At 46.7% G+C, this 16,170-nt stretch overlaps 1 protein-coding gene across 9 annotated transcripts in view; it reads right to left on the reverse strand.

Annotated features, from left to right (window-relative positions):
• HIPK2 (homeodomain interacting protein kinase 2) overlaps positions 1-16,170 on the reverse strand; it is a 182,656-nt gene that overhangs the window by 20,579 nt on the left and 145,907 nt on the right. For 5 of the 9 annotated variants that reach the window (XM_042973531.1, XM_042973508.1, XM_042973497.1 and 2 more), the window contains 3 exons: positions 11,736-11,878; positions 8,587-8,766; positions 5,878-6,159 (listed from right to left, as the gene is read on the reverse strand). In XM_042973531.1, the coding sequence (XP_042829465.1) occupies positions 5,878-6,159; positions 8,587-8,766; positions 11,736-11,878 (605 nt within the window). The remainder of the gene's footprint in view (positions 1-5,877; positions 6,160-8,586; positions 8,767-11,735; positions 11,879-16,170) is intronic. The other 4 variants (XM_042973511.1, XM_042973504.1, XM_042973527.1 and 1 more) reach the window with 1 other exon arrangement.

The following is a 16,170-nucleotide window of genomic DNA, read 5'->3' on the forward strand; positions in this document are numbered from 1 at the left end:
ACACACACACACACACACACACACACACCAGCAGGAAGACAGTCTTGCAAGACCACCTTCCTGAGAAATTGGAAGCAAGGTGTGGATGAGCCACGGGCCCGGTCCCCACCACACCACACACAGTACAAGCATGGTGTTCCTTGTCCTTCCACTTCCTTCTACAATCCAGCCACGGAACACCGCTCTGCCCGTGTGACACCCAGCACTGTCCCGCCCCTCTTCCCTCTGGCCTGTGGAAGCTGCCATGGGTCAGTGATGGCCTGGTCACAGGCTGCAGTGTTAGGACAGGCTGCTGGGAATGGTCGGGTGGAGGGTCCCTTCTTCAAGATGCTGCCCTTTCATAAAAGGCAGCCCATTGGCCACACTACTCAACCTGCGGGGGTGTTGTGAAGGCACAGAAGAGGATGTAGAAAGGATGAGTTGAGGTCAGCCTGACACCTTTCTGTCTCCTGAAAGGAGTCGGATGACTGAGAACTCCTCCAACCTGGGGCTGTGTTGCAACTTAAAACTGCAAAATTTGAGGAGGGTGCCTGTTGGGATGAGCCCTGGGTGTTGCATGGAAACCAATTTGACAATAAATTCCATATTAAAAAAACAAAACAAAACTGCAAAACAACAAAGCCCCTTCTCATGATGCCACATGTTGGGTTCCAGTCTCTTCTCTGAGGCTCATAAACCAGGAGGACGAGTAGAGGAGTGGCATGGCTGCAGGTGGCCAAGGACGTGGGGTCCACCTTGGGGTGGCTCCGCCTGGCTGGTAACACCTGAGCGTGGGTGTTCCCCTCTGCCAAGGACACGTCAGTCTTTCAGGCCCAACTCTTTTGAGCAGCAGCTTATCGGCGTCCTGACTACGCCTTTTGTCTGCAGTTATGGGTCCAGAATTGCAATTTAGTGGAAAGAAGAACATTTAGGATCAAATAGTTTTTATACAAACATTTTAAGAGTGATCCCTATCTGAAATACTGAGTGATGTTAATGAAGCAACTTTCTTAAAGTTTACATTTTGGTGACACCGGTGGTAATACTCTGGAGTGGCCGCCTACACGCACAAAGGGATGCAGGACGTCACAGAGCCCTGCTGACCTCAGGAGATGAAAACCTGTCTACCAGAAATATCCCGGTAACTGAATGAAGGAATACATGAAGGAATGGTTTCTAGCTGATCAGTCGACATGAGCCACTCTGGTCACACATTTTAAAAACTACCCTCGTGGGGCGCCTGGGTGGCTCAGTCAGTTAAGCGTCCGACTCTTGACTCGGGCTCAGGTCATGATCTCGCGGTTTGTGAATCGAGCCCCGCATCGGGCTCCACACGGACAGTGAGGAGCCTGCTTGGGATTCCGTCTCTCCCTCTTCCCCCCTCTCTCTCAAAGTAAATAAAAATAAACTTAAAAAAAACCTTCTTAAAAAAAAACTACCCTCATGACTGAAGCTTGTGTGATACGGCCTCTAAAGGGCAGTTTCAGCACAAGGCAAGGTTAGCAAAGAGTCTGAATAATAAGATATGCACCAATAAACTTCGTTCAAGGAGATTTCAAGGGAGAGAAGATGGCTTATTCAGCACATACAGTCAAATGTTCCTCTAATCAAAATCATTTATAAATGATTAAAATAAGACTGGTTCTATGACTTCCTCTCAGGGCACCCAGAAAAACTGCAGATTGGTGTGCTTTCTTTTTCTTTTTTTTTAATTTTTTTTTTTTTAATGTTTATTTCTGAGACAGAGAGAGAGCATGAATCAGGGAGGGGCGGAGAGAAAGGGAGACACAGAATCAGAAGCAGGCTCCAGGCTCTGAGCTGTCAGCACAGAGCCTGATGAGGGGCTCGAACTCACAGACTGTGAGATCATGACCTGAGCTGAAGTCGGACGCTCAACCGACTGAGCCACCCAGGCGCCCCTGTACTTTCTATCTTTACAACAATTCTCCAGCCATGCCCAAGGAGCCCCCTAGTCCAGCAGCCACTCATTGAGAAAAAGCAGGCTGCCGGGTCTTCATCGGTCCCCTCACCTTAAAACGTCTTCTCAAAGAATCAGAAGAGCTGACCTCTGCCCTTCTTGCTGCTAGAGCTCAGCACTGTGACTGACACCAGGTACCCAGTCGGGGCTCGGTGGACAGACTCTGGGCCCCCCATAGCCTTGGGCTGCTGCCCTGCACACAGCGGGCATGACCGCGTGAGGGCGTGGGGGTGGTCAGAGGAGGGGGCAGGACAGAGTTCACATTGGTCAAGTTCATAACCAAAGAGAAATCAGTTATTTTTGCCAGTAACCCGAGACTGCCGTGTCTTCCACGGCACGGGACCCGAATTCCAATTGTGCTCCTCAGAAACGTCATCAATCGGGGTGAGTCACTTATCTTTCCTGGGTCTTGGTTTCCTCATCTATCGAGTGGGAGCAGAACTATTTGCCTTGTATACTCTACTGAAAGACACACAGGACAGTGCAAATGGGAACACTCAGTAAATGTGTGTCATGATTTCTCTCCCCTTTAATCGGCTCACTCCCAGCCTGCACCTCGTGCTCTGGAACCTTCCTCACAGGTAGGAGCTGGTGACCATCCGTCTGCTCTGGCAACTAACAGCGTCAAATATGGGGGTCTGGAATAGTGACTTTGCCTTGCGTTCCCCTAAAAATTCTAGGCAATGTCCTCTGGTCCCAGAGACTTGGTGACACCCTCAAATAGGCCTAACATTGTGGGTTCGCCACTGTGTGCCTCGTACCGGCTCTAAAAGACACCGGTGGTGGAAGGGCCTCCATGTGCCACCACCATGATCGCCGTCTCTGTGAGCGTCATCGGCCCCCTCACCCTCTGGCTGCTGTGCGGGGGCTGAGTCACGTTAGGGGAAGCAATCAGCATTTTAGACAGAGTCCCAGGGCCGGTCCTGGGGTGAGTAGCAAACAGGAAACGAGGTCGGGAACACAGCAGCTCAGGATCGAGACGCTCACAGCACAGGAGACATCAGGTTTGGGAACGAGCAGGGAAGTCTTGAGTGTTCAAATGGGAACACGGACAGGCAAGAAAAGCTTCTAGCTGGAGGGAGGCCAAGAGGCTCCCTGATGGGCTGCCCTTGGGGGTACATCCTTGTTTTCCCAAGACTGGTGCTCTCCCGTGAGCTCCTTAGTATTTCCTGAAGTCGACCACCTCCATTGAAGGGGAGACCCTCAAATCCCCTTTCCATTCGGAAATCCCTGTCGTCCCTGCCTCTGCTTTGTCTCTGATCTGCGGCCCCTCTGCGCTCTGGATGCTACGAGCCCACCTCTGAGGCCCCAGCTTCCCTGCCTGCCACTGACCTCCTGGAATCTGCAATCTCACCCCCTCTCCTATTTTCCTGCACCCTTTGGACCTTTGAGCCCAGAAAGTCCGCTGTTCCTGCTATTTTGTCAAGCTATTTTCCCTTTGAATGTCCACAGCACTCTGCTAGTTTTTACGGGACTGATACTCCGTTTTGTGTTATGATTTGTACGTGTCTTATCTTGCTTCTTACCCTGCAAACCTCCTGAGGACAGAGACTGTCTACCTTATTTATGTAACACCTGCAGTTCCTAGCATGATCTCTCACACTGGTGGGGGCAATAAATATTTACTGTGTTAAATTTTATGGTAATTCTGATTTTTAAGAACGAGTAATCATATTTCCTCTCCGTTTTTCTCTCACTCCAAAACACAGTCACAATAATGTGATCACATTATCCAGTGGTTTGTCTATAAATAAAACAGCTATGGGGTTCTGCTTTATCCTACTCAGACTCAAATACACTTTCCTGTCTTCTTGGGTCTTGAGACACTTTTTCAAGGCAACAGTCATTTGATCTCTCTCCAGAAAACACCCATCCCCTCATTCTGCGAGCTTCCTGTCACAACTGCCGACTGCTGGAACCCTTCCCGATTCCTCTCTGGCCTCACTCTGCAGCTTTCCCCATGTGGTGTAACGTCCCAGGCAGTCCCCTGCATTTTTCATTTTATGAAGCTCCGATGCTCGGTAGGCCACCGTCACTACTGGTGGTTGTTCCTCACACGCGCACCTGCCACGGTCTCCTTCCATGCCCTCCCCTAGGTCTCAACTGATTTACAACAAGGTCCTTGCACGCTGCCAAGAATTTCAGTTCTGTTTCTTTCTGGGGCTTTGGGGACCACCGCGGAAGCAGTCTGTGCTTTGGCTTGGCGCTGTGCTCAGCCCTGGCAGCCGTCTGATTGGTGGACAGACGGCTCTCTCATCCTGCTTTTCCTTAGACACACTATTCAATTCTCTCCTGAGCACGTATGTTGAGATTCTGTGTCAGTTCGAATCTCATACTTCAAAAATGATAGTCCAATCTAGTTGATTGTCAGATTTTTAAATTGCTTTTTCTTTTTCCCAGTTGTAGCAAAGGGCTGTGTGGGGGCTGCTTGGCCCGTTTCATGGCCAATGCTATAAACGTGTGGACAGACCGCTCCGGGCTGGGAAAAACCTTTCTCTTTGTGATGGGACCACCTGAGCCCACGACATTCCTGGGCTGCGGGGCATGAGGCTCTGGGGAGGACAGAGTATTGACTCAAGTTGGGGGCTGTTATCAAAAAGGGAAACCGAGGCCAGTCCCGGAACAGGCAGGTGGGGAGTGAAACACTGCGCCCGGTCTCCCCAGTGCAGCCCACCCCCCACGACATCCCCCAGTGCTCCCCTCCCCCACCCCAGAAGTGTTCCGCTATATTCTCTTCTGAGACACACTGAAGGCCACGCTGAGACGTTAAGAGGGGAAGGAGGATACTGGAATGGGACATGTACTAGGTCTGTCATGAGATAACAAAACAAAATAGAGTTCATTATGAAGACAGGAAGGGGAGAGCCTGGACTGGAACAGCTATAGTGAGACTGTTTTAATTAATCTATCTGTACATTTGGTAATGATCTCAAGTGTGGGAATGTATTATTTAATCAAGAAGACTGGTGATTACTAATTAGCTACATTGTATCCAATCAGGAATGAATAACCGGGGCCGAATTGTGAACGTTAAGCTTCGCATCAGGGAGCAGTGTGTGTGCTGACCAGAAGCGCTGGGCTCGGCGGTGACAGGCCTCCCGTCCCCGACTCTTGGTCCCAGCGGGAGAGGCCAGCGGGTCGGAGTTGGGGTTGTGAGCCTTTGGGATCTACGAGGCCCGGAGGCCCCTGGGGATGCAGAAGGCCAGGGGACCAACTGTTCCGGAGGGGCTAGCTCCAGGGGCTCATCAGGCAGCCCAAGTACAAACCGCACCCTGCTGAAGTCTGGCTGGAAAATGTAGGAAAAGAGGCTTTGGTGCCAGGGTTAATAGTCTTGCAAATATAATAAATATTCCTTTCCCCTTCCCAGGAGGCATACAGAGCATAAAAGGAGTTCTTACTACTTTGGAATAAACAGTAACGCTCTCTGGGTGAAGAGCCAACTGGCAGCTTGAAAGATTGGGTTAATCAGACACGGAGAAATTTCTGATTAATTGGACAATGATTTCGAATTCCGAGAGAGCCAAGGCGATGCTAGAGAAATATCCTGACCAACTGGGAACAAATTCAACAGCCCAAGGCAGAGATGTTTAAGCTCACACAGGACTTGAAATACACTGGCGTTGTGCACAATTGGTCTCAAGTCACCCAAATGTATGGAGACTAGAACTATTTTTCGAGACCAAAGTGATTCCGGATTGTTTTGGCATTGAACAATTATGGAAACTCTGTTTGATGGTCCCTTGACATCACTTCAGGACTCTAGGACACGACAAGACCAAAACTTGGGGGCCAGGAGCCAGAGCTCATCACGTCTGACGATGCACAGCGGCCCGGGCCCACGGAGGACCCGGTGAGGCGGCGGCGCGCGGCGCGCCCCCGCCCTGCTCCCTCCCGCGCGTCCGAAGGTGGCACAGCCTCACCTGGTGGGCGCATGCTTCTGTTCCTCCTCCTCGTCCGTGTCGCTGCTGATGGTGATGACGCTGACCGTGGGGCTGGGGGTGTCGGGAATGACAATCGTCTGCCGCTGCCGCTCCCTGGTGGTGCTGGACGCCCCGTCGCCCCACCCGCACGTGACGGAGGAGCTGCAGGCGGGACTGCTGTGCACCAGGGCGCAGCGCGGAGGCGTGTTCTCCTTGACGCGCTTGGACCGCTGAGGGGAGCTGATGGCCTGCGAGGAGGACACCTCACAGGTGGAGACGTTTCTGTAACGACAAAGCCACGCACGCTCACGGAGGAAGGCCGGGCCCCGCGGCTCCCCCCGAGGAGGTCCACAGACACCAGCCTTGCCCGATCTCCATTCAAGAGTCGGAGGCTCGGGCGCTCGGGTGTCTTCTGTAATTGCAGAAGCGGCTGCCCCTGAAGCTCTTTCTTTCAGTTACTTGCTACGCAGATGGCCCTGTCTGGGCTCTGGTTCGGGGCCACGTGCCTGTTCCCAGCAGGACAAAGGGAGCGGCCAGGGCTTTAAGCTCGTGCTCAAGGACCCGGCTGGTCTGTGGGGGCAGGTGCAGTGCCCTGGGCCTCAGGGCTGTCTGCTCCACTGCAGCCCCGTCTTCGGGGGTCAAGGCCTGGCTTCCTGAGCTCCATCTGGTGGTTCTCTGGTCGTGTACTTGGGTCTTGTTTCGAAGGGAGTTGAAAGAAATGTTATTTGCCACATAAAGCTTTGGTGTCCTTGCTAGCGGCTGTTTTGCCACGCGTGGAACGCAAACACCCACGTCTTTTTACACCACAGCCTCCTAGGAAGTCTACCAGTCTGTCTGAGCTGGAATGAAAAGCTGGGCAGGATGCAGGAGGAAAAGGTGTGCTTAACCAGGGACCTGTTAATCTGGAGTTTTTGATCGACTCGAAATTCCTTAACAAACTGGCAGCTGTGGTTTCTGGTAACTTTGGGGAAAAAATGTCTTATCTTTCCCCCACCCACTAACCTTTGCCGACCTCGGTCATATCTGTACAGTGAGAGGCCAAAGAAACTTTTGAAGATGCTGGTATGTCCTTACAGGTTCTAGCGCTTTCTAGCTAAAAGGCAGGAAGACGAAAACAATTCTGTAGATTTATTGAATTTTCTATCTAGCTGGTGTCAGATATGTTGCTTGTTCCTTTCTGGGGGGTGGGCACTAACTTTTACCGATACCATTGGCCCACTGTTTGTAGTCAGCATAAATCTATATATTTGTTATTGCTTGCTTTGTTACAATTTTGAGATTATGTTTTCACTACCCCAGCAGTTAAAATAGCTCCACTTGGCACTGTTGAAAGGAAAGGGAGCCTGGCTGCACCGCCCAACAAGGGAGAGCCTTCTGTTTTGCCTAAGGCATTGGTCTTAAAAATAGGCAAATACAAAACTTTCAGTATAATTATACCGATCTTGAGAAGCACTGGCAATAAGCCGTCATAAAGCCAGCTGGGTGGTGACTTGGCAACAGGGAGGGGCTTGTCAACAGGTTGGGAGGCTAAGAGTTCTTACTGCCCCCGCTTGACAAGGTGAGCCATGAGGATGCTAAGATCAGCACAGGGTCAGGCTGGTATTCCGTGTGACCACCCACATGGCTGGGCATGACAGAGCAAAGGACTGAGGCGGTGGCCTCCGTTGCCACCCCGTCTAATAATGACATGGGTGCATTGTCACGGGGCTGCTGCAGATCTGAGATGGATTTCTGTGGGTTGTCAGAAACACCCAAATGAGGAATCTTGAAGAAGAATGACAACTCAAAGGAAGTCAGCTCTTGGGTTAATCTTCAGAGGAGAGTAATAAAAAAAACAAAAAACAACAAAAAAAAAAACACCATAGGCCTAATATCTGGCCCCTGGTTAAATGAGGAAGTAAAACCAAAATTCACTAGACATTTTATGTACTGGACTTCTTTCTCTTGATTAACCTATTCCAAAGAAACAATTAAGGGCCTCCAAAGTCAGTGCTGCTGGAGAAAGCTGTAGAAGCAATTCTGTAGCCACACAATTTTGACTATACACACACACACACACCACAGTCACCCTTTGTAAGTGTTTGATGAGTTTTGACAAATGTACATGTTGCCTCTGCCAATCCAGAGAACTTTTTCATCACCCTGGGAAGTTCCCTCATGCTCTTTCCTTGTCAATCCCCTCCTCACCCACCCAGTAGTCCCTGGCAACTCCGGATCCAGTTTTGCCTTTCCAAAATGCCATATAAATGGGATCATGCAGTATGTGGCCTTTTCTCTGCCTTGATTTTTAAGAGTTCATTGAGGTGAGACTGAATTGAAAGGGAATGAGTAAGATTATTCTGCTGGTAATGTCTAGGATTAACCAAAATTATTGCTTATATTTCAGGAAGCAGCTAAATGAGTTACCTTAGACCTCAGATTTCAAAGAAAGCACATTTTGGGGTGCCTGGGTAGCTCAGTCAGTTAAGCGTCCGATTCTTGGTCTCGGCTTGGGTCATGATCTCATGGTTGGTGAGTTTGAGCCCCATATCGGGCTCTGTGGTGACATTGTGGAGACTGCTTGGGATTCTGTCTCTGCGTCTCTCTGCCCCTTCCCTGCTCTATGCTCTCTCTCTCTCTCTCAAAATAAATAGATAAAACTTAAAAAACATCTCTGTAACTTGCAATCTTCTGAGGTTTTTCTCCTCAAGGGCAACTCTCACCACCTACCTTGCAGAGGACTGGTGCTGCTTACTCTTCCGGGAGGAGGTGGTGCTGGTTGGCTGCTGCCGCATCACGTGGGCCACGCCTACATTTAAGGGCTGGGCTGCTGGAAGGGTCACATGACCAGTCAATAGCGCAGGCTGCTGCATGATGGGATTGTAATGGCTGCCGTGAGCGTGGGTGTTCCTGAGCGGGAGATGGGAGAAACAAGGCTCTTTATTGATTTTATAAATATGGAGCTTCTTTTTAAGATAAAGCTTCCTCCCCGATTAAAAGCCAAATTAAAACTAAAAGTTGGTTCTCACTAGCTCAGGGAGTTGTTGAAGAGATGAGCTCACCAGGTAGGTCTCCCAGGTGTGGTGAAGTTTAAGTGCTGTTCTGAAGGAGTGGACAGCAACACGATTTGTGGGTAAGTGAGAAAGGTCGTTTCGAGGGGGAAGAATTGGCAAGTTGCAGGTTCAGCGGAGAGGAGATAACTATCCCCTCTACCTTTTAAAGTCCCTAAACAGATGACTGCGCTGTGCATTTTATTTTAGAATTTACAAGTGCTTTTAAATGGGTTATTGCACTCTGTGAGGTAGGATACTGTAATACCACTTTACAAACGAGGAATTTGTCGTTTCTGTTAAAACAGCTTTGGAAACCAGGAGTCGTAGGTTTCTGCTGTTTGGAAGTGTTACCATTCTTTTGAATTCTCTCGGTGGCTAGCACAATGCTCAGGCGTGTAGCAGCTGATCAGTTAATGACATGCTTGCTGAATGAACAATTAGATTAACCGAAGGTTGACGAGATGTGAATGGAACTTGGTACTAAGTCAAAGTTAATACGAGACACCTATCGACAGAAGTGCTGCTGGCAGCCATTATCCTGAAAGCCGGTTCTCTTTCAAAGTTCTTACGATCTGGGTTGTATGGAGCTCAGAGGGCTGTTTTCCCAACGAAATATTACAAGTGGTGATTAATTCAGCGACTTGCCCATCAAAGCCCATTTATCACACAATGAAATGAAAAGTTAAAGGAGACTTCATTTGAATTTTACAAATACTACAAAATTCATCTTTGCAACTTGGGGAAAAGGATGAATAAGGAAAAAGAAGTAAGTAGGTACTTGTGTAGAGATTTTGATAGAGTCTTGGACATTGACATTTAGAAACAGATGTTATGGCTTCTTTACTGTGTTGTTGCTATTTCTTCTACGGACATGGCATTGTTTTTCCTTTGATAGGAAAGTCTAGGATCTGTACCTCTCTCTTTTGTTTATATGATTGTGCATGTTCTTTGGCCCACACATGAAATGGAGAAGAGATTGGAAAGAAAGTGTTGTCTTTAAGTGTTCTCTGTGGTAACCAGGTAGGAGCTGAGGAGGGAGGAGGAATGAGAAAATCTGTGTGAGTTTTGCTGAAGTTAAATGAGTTATAAATGCTGAAAGACAAAGGAAAAAAGTAGCACGGCATGTGTATGGTCTTTTAGGAGAAAAGGGGGCGGGGGGAGAAAAAACCAATTGGTCAAATAGCTTTCCACTCGGTCACTGTTCCTAATGAGCTGGAGAGGGAAGGCAATCTCTGAGCATGAACCAGCGTAAATGGGGGAAGGGAAGATAACAGATTTATTTACTGCCTGTCATGTACCAGGTGCTAGTATAATATGTGTTAAATACAGGTCAAGTGCTTTGTAGTTTATCTTCATTTAAACCTCCCAGCAGTTCTGGGAGGTAGGCATTGTTATGCCCACAGTATTGAAGAAGAAACTGAGGCTCATAAAGGCCTCACTCGGATCATGCAGAACCAGAATGGAACCCAGTTTTACCTTGTTTGAACGTGCTTCCAATGAGTGGGGGTGGACTTGGTGGGTGTTGTCGGTGGGAAGTGAGTGGGGCTGCAGGAAAGAGCCTGCGTCCTCTCTTGTTTGTACTAGTCAGAACATTCAATGGAGGCATAGAGGAAGCTTCACTTGAGGCCTGACCTGGGGCTTCTATCTCCACGCCTCTTGTTTTACCAGGCGCTCTTCATTCACGACAGCCTCTTAGATCCGAAAAGAAATTACAAGGCGGCTCCACGGTTGGTATGGAGAGTGTCGGAAGGTGGAGAGACGCCGCATGTTCGGGCTGCACGAGAGAGCCCAGAGGGCCACGGGAAGCCGGAAACAACTTGGGGACTGCCATCGGTGCGGGGGGCACAGTGGTGGCGTTGGGACGGAGTGGGTGGAGAGTACAAGGAGAAGTGGAAAGTGGCCATAAGAACAACAGAGCAAGGTGTTGGTGAGGAAGTCAGTGAGTGGGATGGGTGGGGTTCTGGAAACATACAGGGCTATGGTGTGCTGGTGGCCGTCAGCACGTGCCTCTGGGGTCTGTGGAAAATGGACTTTGATCTATCAGCTATGACTATTAACTGAAGAGGCACGTTCAGCAAACATGCTAGAGTTTACCATTCCAAATAAACCCCATTCTGTCAGCTTTCCCCCGAGAGGGCAGATACAACTCCAGTGTGCCCATGTCTCAAAACACCTTGAGAACACTTTCTAGAACTGCGTAGGAGCCTCAGGGACTCTCTTCCGCATTCTTTCACTGCCGACAAATCTTTGTTTTCCGGGAGTGGAATTTAATTCTGAGAAACAAACCAAGAATCATCCAGATGCGGGTCCCTGGATCACACTGGCGATCAAATGATGTAACTGAATTTGGGGTCGAAAATGACAAGTGACCGTAAAGTAATGAAGCTGATTTTCTTATGTCCTGGTACATTTATTTAAAAATTCACCCTCATAACACTGTAGTTGTATCCCACCTAATACTCTGTTTAATTTCAAAAGTTCCCTGTAGGGGCGCCTGGGTGGCACAGTCGGTTAAGCGTCCGACTTCAGCCAGGTCATGATCTCGCGGTCCGTGAGTTCGAGCCCCGCTCAGGCTCACGAGTCAGGCTCTGGGCTGATGGCTCGGAGCCTGGAGCCTGTTTCCGATTCTGTGTCTCCCTCTCTCTCTGCCCCTCCCCTGTTCATGCTATGTCTCTCTCTGTCCCAAAAATAAATAAAAAAACGTTGAAAAAAAAAAACAAAAACAAAAACAAAAGTTCCCTGTAAAGCAGAGAATTCACAATGCAGGCCAGTCCGGCAGCTCTCCGGGTGAGCCGTGGACACAGACACACCTGCTTTCCTGCTTACCTCCAGTCGGCCAACTGCTGGGTGCCTGCCATGGTCTCGGGAATCACAGTCGCGTGCTGCACTGATGTGTGGGTGGCCACTCCGGTCAGCTGCTGCCATGCTGGGGGAAGCAGGATTTGCTGGGTCCCACTTGGCCAGGCCTGCTGCAGAACAGAGGACATGGGCCATCAACATGTTTGTTAATCACACAATCACTCAATAATGAGTCAAGCCCTTATTCTGTGCCCCAGGTTGTTCTGGACCCTGTGATGGGTGTCAAAGTGGAGACCTGGTCTTTGGCCTCAAAAACTAAGGTAAGGGGAGATAAAATTCACATCTGTGAACTACCTAGAAGATAATAAGTACATGGGCAAAGAGTCGTATGGAAGGGATTTATTCATGTTGAGGAATGATTTATTTATAATTTGCTCTAAGAACAGTGCTCACGGTTTCCAAAAGTTCGCATATTGATTTGTTCTGGCACACAACCATATGCAAGAGATTGAGACAGTTGAATTGGACCATACAAGGGTGACTTTTGCCCTCAAGAAGTTTTCCACCTAATATCCTTTATTTACTATTTTACCATTTGTTTATTAGAGTCGAGACCTCCAATTTGTGTTATCTTCTGAATCTAAGTTAGCATAATTCTTTACTTTTAATTAAAACTATGTATTTATTTAAGAGAGAGAGTGCGTGCATGCAAGCATGGGAGGGAGGAAGGGAAGGAGAGAGAGAGAGAGAATGAATGAATGAATCCCAAGTGGGCTCCATGCTGAGCCCAACATGGGGCTCGATCCCATGACCCTGGGATCATGACCTAAGCCGAAATCAAGATTTAGATGCTCAACTGACTGAGCCACCCAGGCACCACTAAGTTAACATAATTCTGAGATCATCAAATATCTACTACTTGCCCACATCTGAGAGCAAGCAAGCAAGCATGAAATAAAATTCTTAGCTGGGACTATAAGCTTAATTGAGAATTACCTTGACCTTACCTCAAAGCAAAAATGAGATGTAGTTGGAGGGTCATAGCTTGATTCTACATCAATATTAAGATTTTTCTAAGAAGTCTAAAATGAACTGTCCTGACTCTTCCGTGAAAAGACTCACGGTGGCGGGGGGGATATATGTGGTATTCTCTGCTTCCTATATTCTCAATCACTACCCTGCTTGCCTTTGGTTATCAAGTGATTCAGACTGAACACAGTTGTCCATAGTTGGACACTGAAAGGAACACCACTAAGGTAAAATCTCGGGCAGGTCAAGAATTTAAAGATGTATGATTTCAGTTATATCTCGTTCTTTCCACTGGGCTGGATATTGCTAACACTGGGTGATTTATGTAATACAGTGCTCCACAAACTGTATCTTTTTTTTTTTAGGCTGCATCTTTAATATGTGTGTTTTGGCTCATATGTACAAACACACACTTGGAAATGAATCACAAACTTGAGTCAAAGCGTTATAAAAAGTGATGTACATAAAAAGATAAAAGCACATTTTATTTTATTTATTTAAAAAAATTTTTTTTACATTTATTTATTTTTGAGAAACAGAGTGAGACAAAGTGTGAGAGGGGGAGGGGCAGAAAGAGAGGGAGACACAGGATCTGAAGCAGGCTCCAGGCTCTGAGCCGTCAGCACATAGCCTGATGCGGGGCTTGAACCCACGAACTGTGAGATCATGACCTGAGCTGAAGTCGGACGCTCAACCGACTGAGCCACCCAGGCACCCCAAAAGCACATTTTAGATCTGAGTGGATGGTTCACCTGGTCCATCCTTCTCATGGTGCAGAGGAGGCCCCATGAGGTCTCATATCTTTTTTACATTGCCTGTTTGCTTACTGATCTGTTTTGATACAGGCAAAAAGCTTAGGGACAACAGTTCATACAGAAAGTGCTTAATGTTTGTTGTAAGATGAAAGAAGCAATCCTACCAAGGCAATTAATTATAGTTAACTATATTTCAAGCTTACTGAATTCAGACACAGCAGAAAAATAATTTAATCGATCAATTAAAACAGTTACGAGCTCAAAAAGTTAAATGAATAACAATTTCGTTGGCAGTAACATTTAAACAACTTTGAAACTCTTTTCCGCTTTCTGGAAAAGCATGTGTTTTGACTGTCACTTTTAAATAATAAATCTTGATAACAGGTTAAGGACATTTTTTCCCCCACTCCCCTAAAATGGATGTTAGCATTTTACCTGTAAGAGACGGGGTAAAGGCTGTTTTTGACCCCTTTCACTGATGGACACGTTCAACTCATTTGAGATGACACTTCATACTTGCATAATGACTTGTATACACTTGTATAGTTTATAACTTATTATTTTGTAATACATTTTTAAGATTACAGCCCATACTTCTTGGTGCCAAGCACAGAGCTAAGACCATAGATAGGTTTCTCACTTCATGCTAACACCAGTTCTGTGAGCTAAGGACTATTATTTTTTCCCATTTCTCAGATGGATAAACTGAACTACACAGAAACTAAATAACCTACCCAAAAAGGCAGTAAATTAAACGTATACATTTATTGCACTCCTTCTCTAAACCCAACTGAAATGATAGTGAAGGAATAAAAACATAATACAGAGATCCATAAGAACAGAAACAACAGGGGAGACAATAACCATTAGCAAAATTTTGGAAGCTGGGAAAGAGAAGGGCAATTACGGAGTCAGAAGACTGGGGCATCTAAGGTCAAGTCTGCATATTAAACCGTGAGATTCCTTTACCCCTCAGGTTGCAGATCCCTGGTATGTAGGCTTACACCGTCCCTCCCCACTCCCCACCAAAGCAGGAGGCAGGAAGATCCTCTCTAGGAAAACCCACAAGTCCAAGATAAAGAACTACAAACACATGTGAGGAGTAGGGAGTCTGCCAATGACAATCACGGGCTCACCCCTCTCAGACTAGAGAGACCACATTCAACAGTCCTGCCCCTTCTGCAGCTTTCAAATTAGCTTTCCAGTGCTCCAGTCTTAAATACAAGTGAACAGCCAACGATAACCAGATGTTAAAGGAAGCTTCTAACATCAAAGTCTAAAGCAAAACAAGAAACTCAGAGGAAACAAAAACAGTGTAGGAATCAGAAGAAAATTTCCCCAAAATTTATACTGTACACAGAGTTAAAAAAATGTTTATTTTGTTTCAATCATATATATATATATATATATATATATATATATATATATATGAAACAAGGTCATATATAGGAATATATATTTATATATCCATACCTGTATTCAGAGAATAAGAATTCTTAGAAATGAGAACTATAACAAATTAATTCCATAGAAGGTTTTTTTTTTTTTTTTAAGTTTATTTATTTTTGAGAGAGATAGAGTGTGCGAGCAGGGGAGGGGCAGAGAGAGAGATAGACAGAGAATCCCAAGCAGGCTCCACCCTGTCAGCTCACAGCCCGACATGGGGCTCAATCTCACAAACTGTGAGATCATGGCCTGAGCCAAAATCAAGAGTCAGATGCTTAACTGAATGAACCACGCAGGCGCCCTTCCATAGAAGGTTTTAAAAAAAGCTGAGAAAATCTCAACTGTGGTAAGATAGCACAGATAGAATATAGAGAGAGAAAATGGTGGGGAGTGGGGGGAGATACATGAAAATCATTATATCGATTCAGGAGTGCCAACACCCAATGAAGAATTTCACAAAGAAGGAGTGAAAATGGATGGGAAAAAATTAACGAAGGAAAAATAAAAACTTCCATACTGACAGGGCAAAAACAGTGTTCAGGACAATGTATAAAGAATCACCCATGGGAAAGCATATAGATTATGAAATTTCAGACCATTGTGGACAAGGAGAGTGTTAAAAAGTTCTCAGAAAGAGAAAAAAACAACAGACACAACTTGTCAATAAGCTGAAACACGTCAACACATCAGACACCCAAACCGTGACTGGCTCTGGAGGAATCTGGGGTTGCATATAAATGTACAGGAGGGAACCAACCAAATGAAAAAATGAAACCGCCATCAACTCCAGGAAAAACAAGTTGTCTAGGAAAAGAAATAGAATCATAGTATGCTGTGAGGCTCAACTGAGAATATTATACAATACTGATGGTAGTAAGTATTAATAATGCAGAGTGGTGGAATAAGAAACTTCCATGGTAAGAATGGGGGAAAGGAAGAGAGAGAACGAGTGAGAGAGAGAGAGCATGACTGCGTGTGTGCTGTTGGGTTGGGGTGGGTTAGGGGGCTAAGTCTTTATCTTCCACAGTAGGAAGTCCATTGATACCCAAAATGGGAATATCAGTAAAAAGCAGTTTAAGCACGTTATTTAGAAACATGGGAGTTAAATAACGAAATTAAAGACTTGGGGCACCTGGGTGGCTCAGTCAGTTAAGCATCTGACACTTGGTTTCAGCTCAAGGCATGATCTCATGGTTCATGAGTTGAAGCTCCACATCGGGCTCTGTGCTGAC

Source organism: Panthera tigris, chromosome A2, assembly GCF_018350195.1.
Source record: "Panthera tigris isolate Pti1 chromosome A2, P.tigris_Pti1_mat1.1, whole genome shotgun sequence".
In the NCBI taxonomy this organism is placed as follows: Eukaryota; Metazoa; Chordata; class Mammalia; order Carnivora; family Felidae; genus Panthera; species Panthera tigris.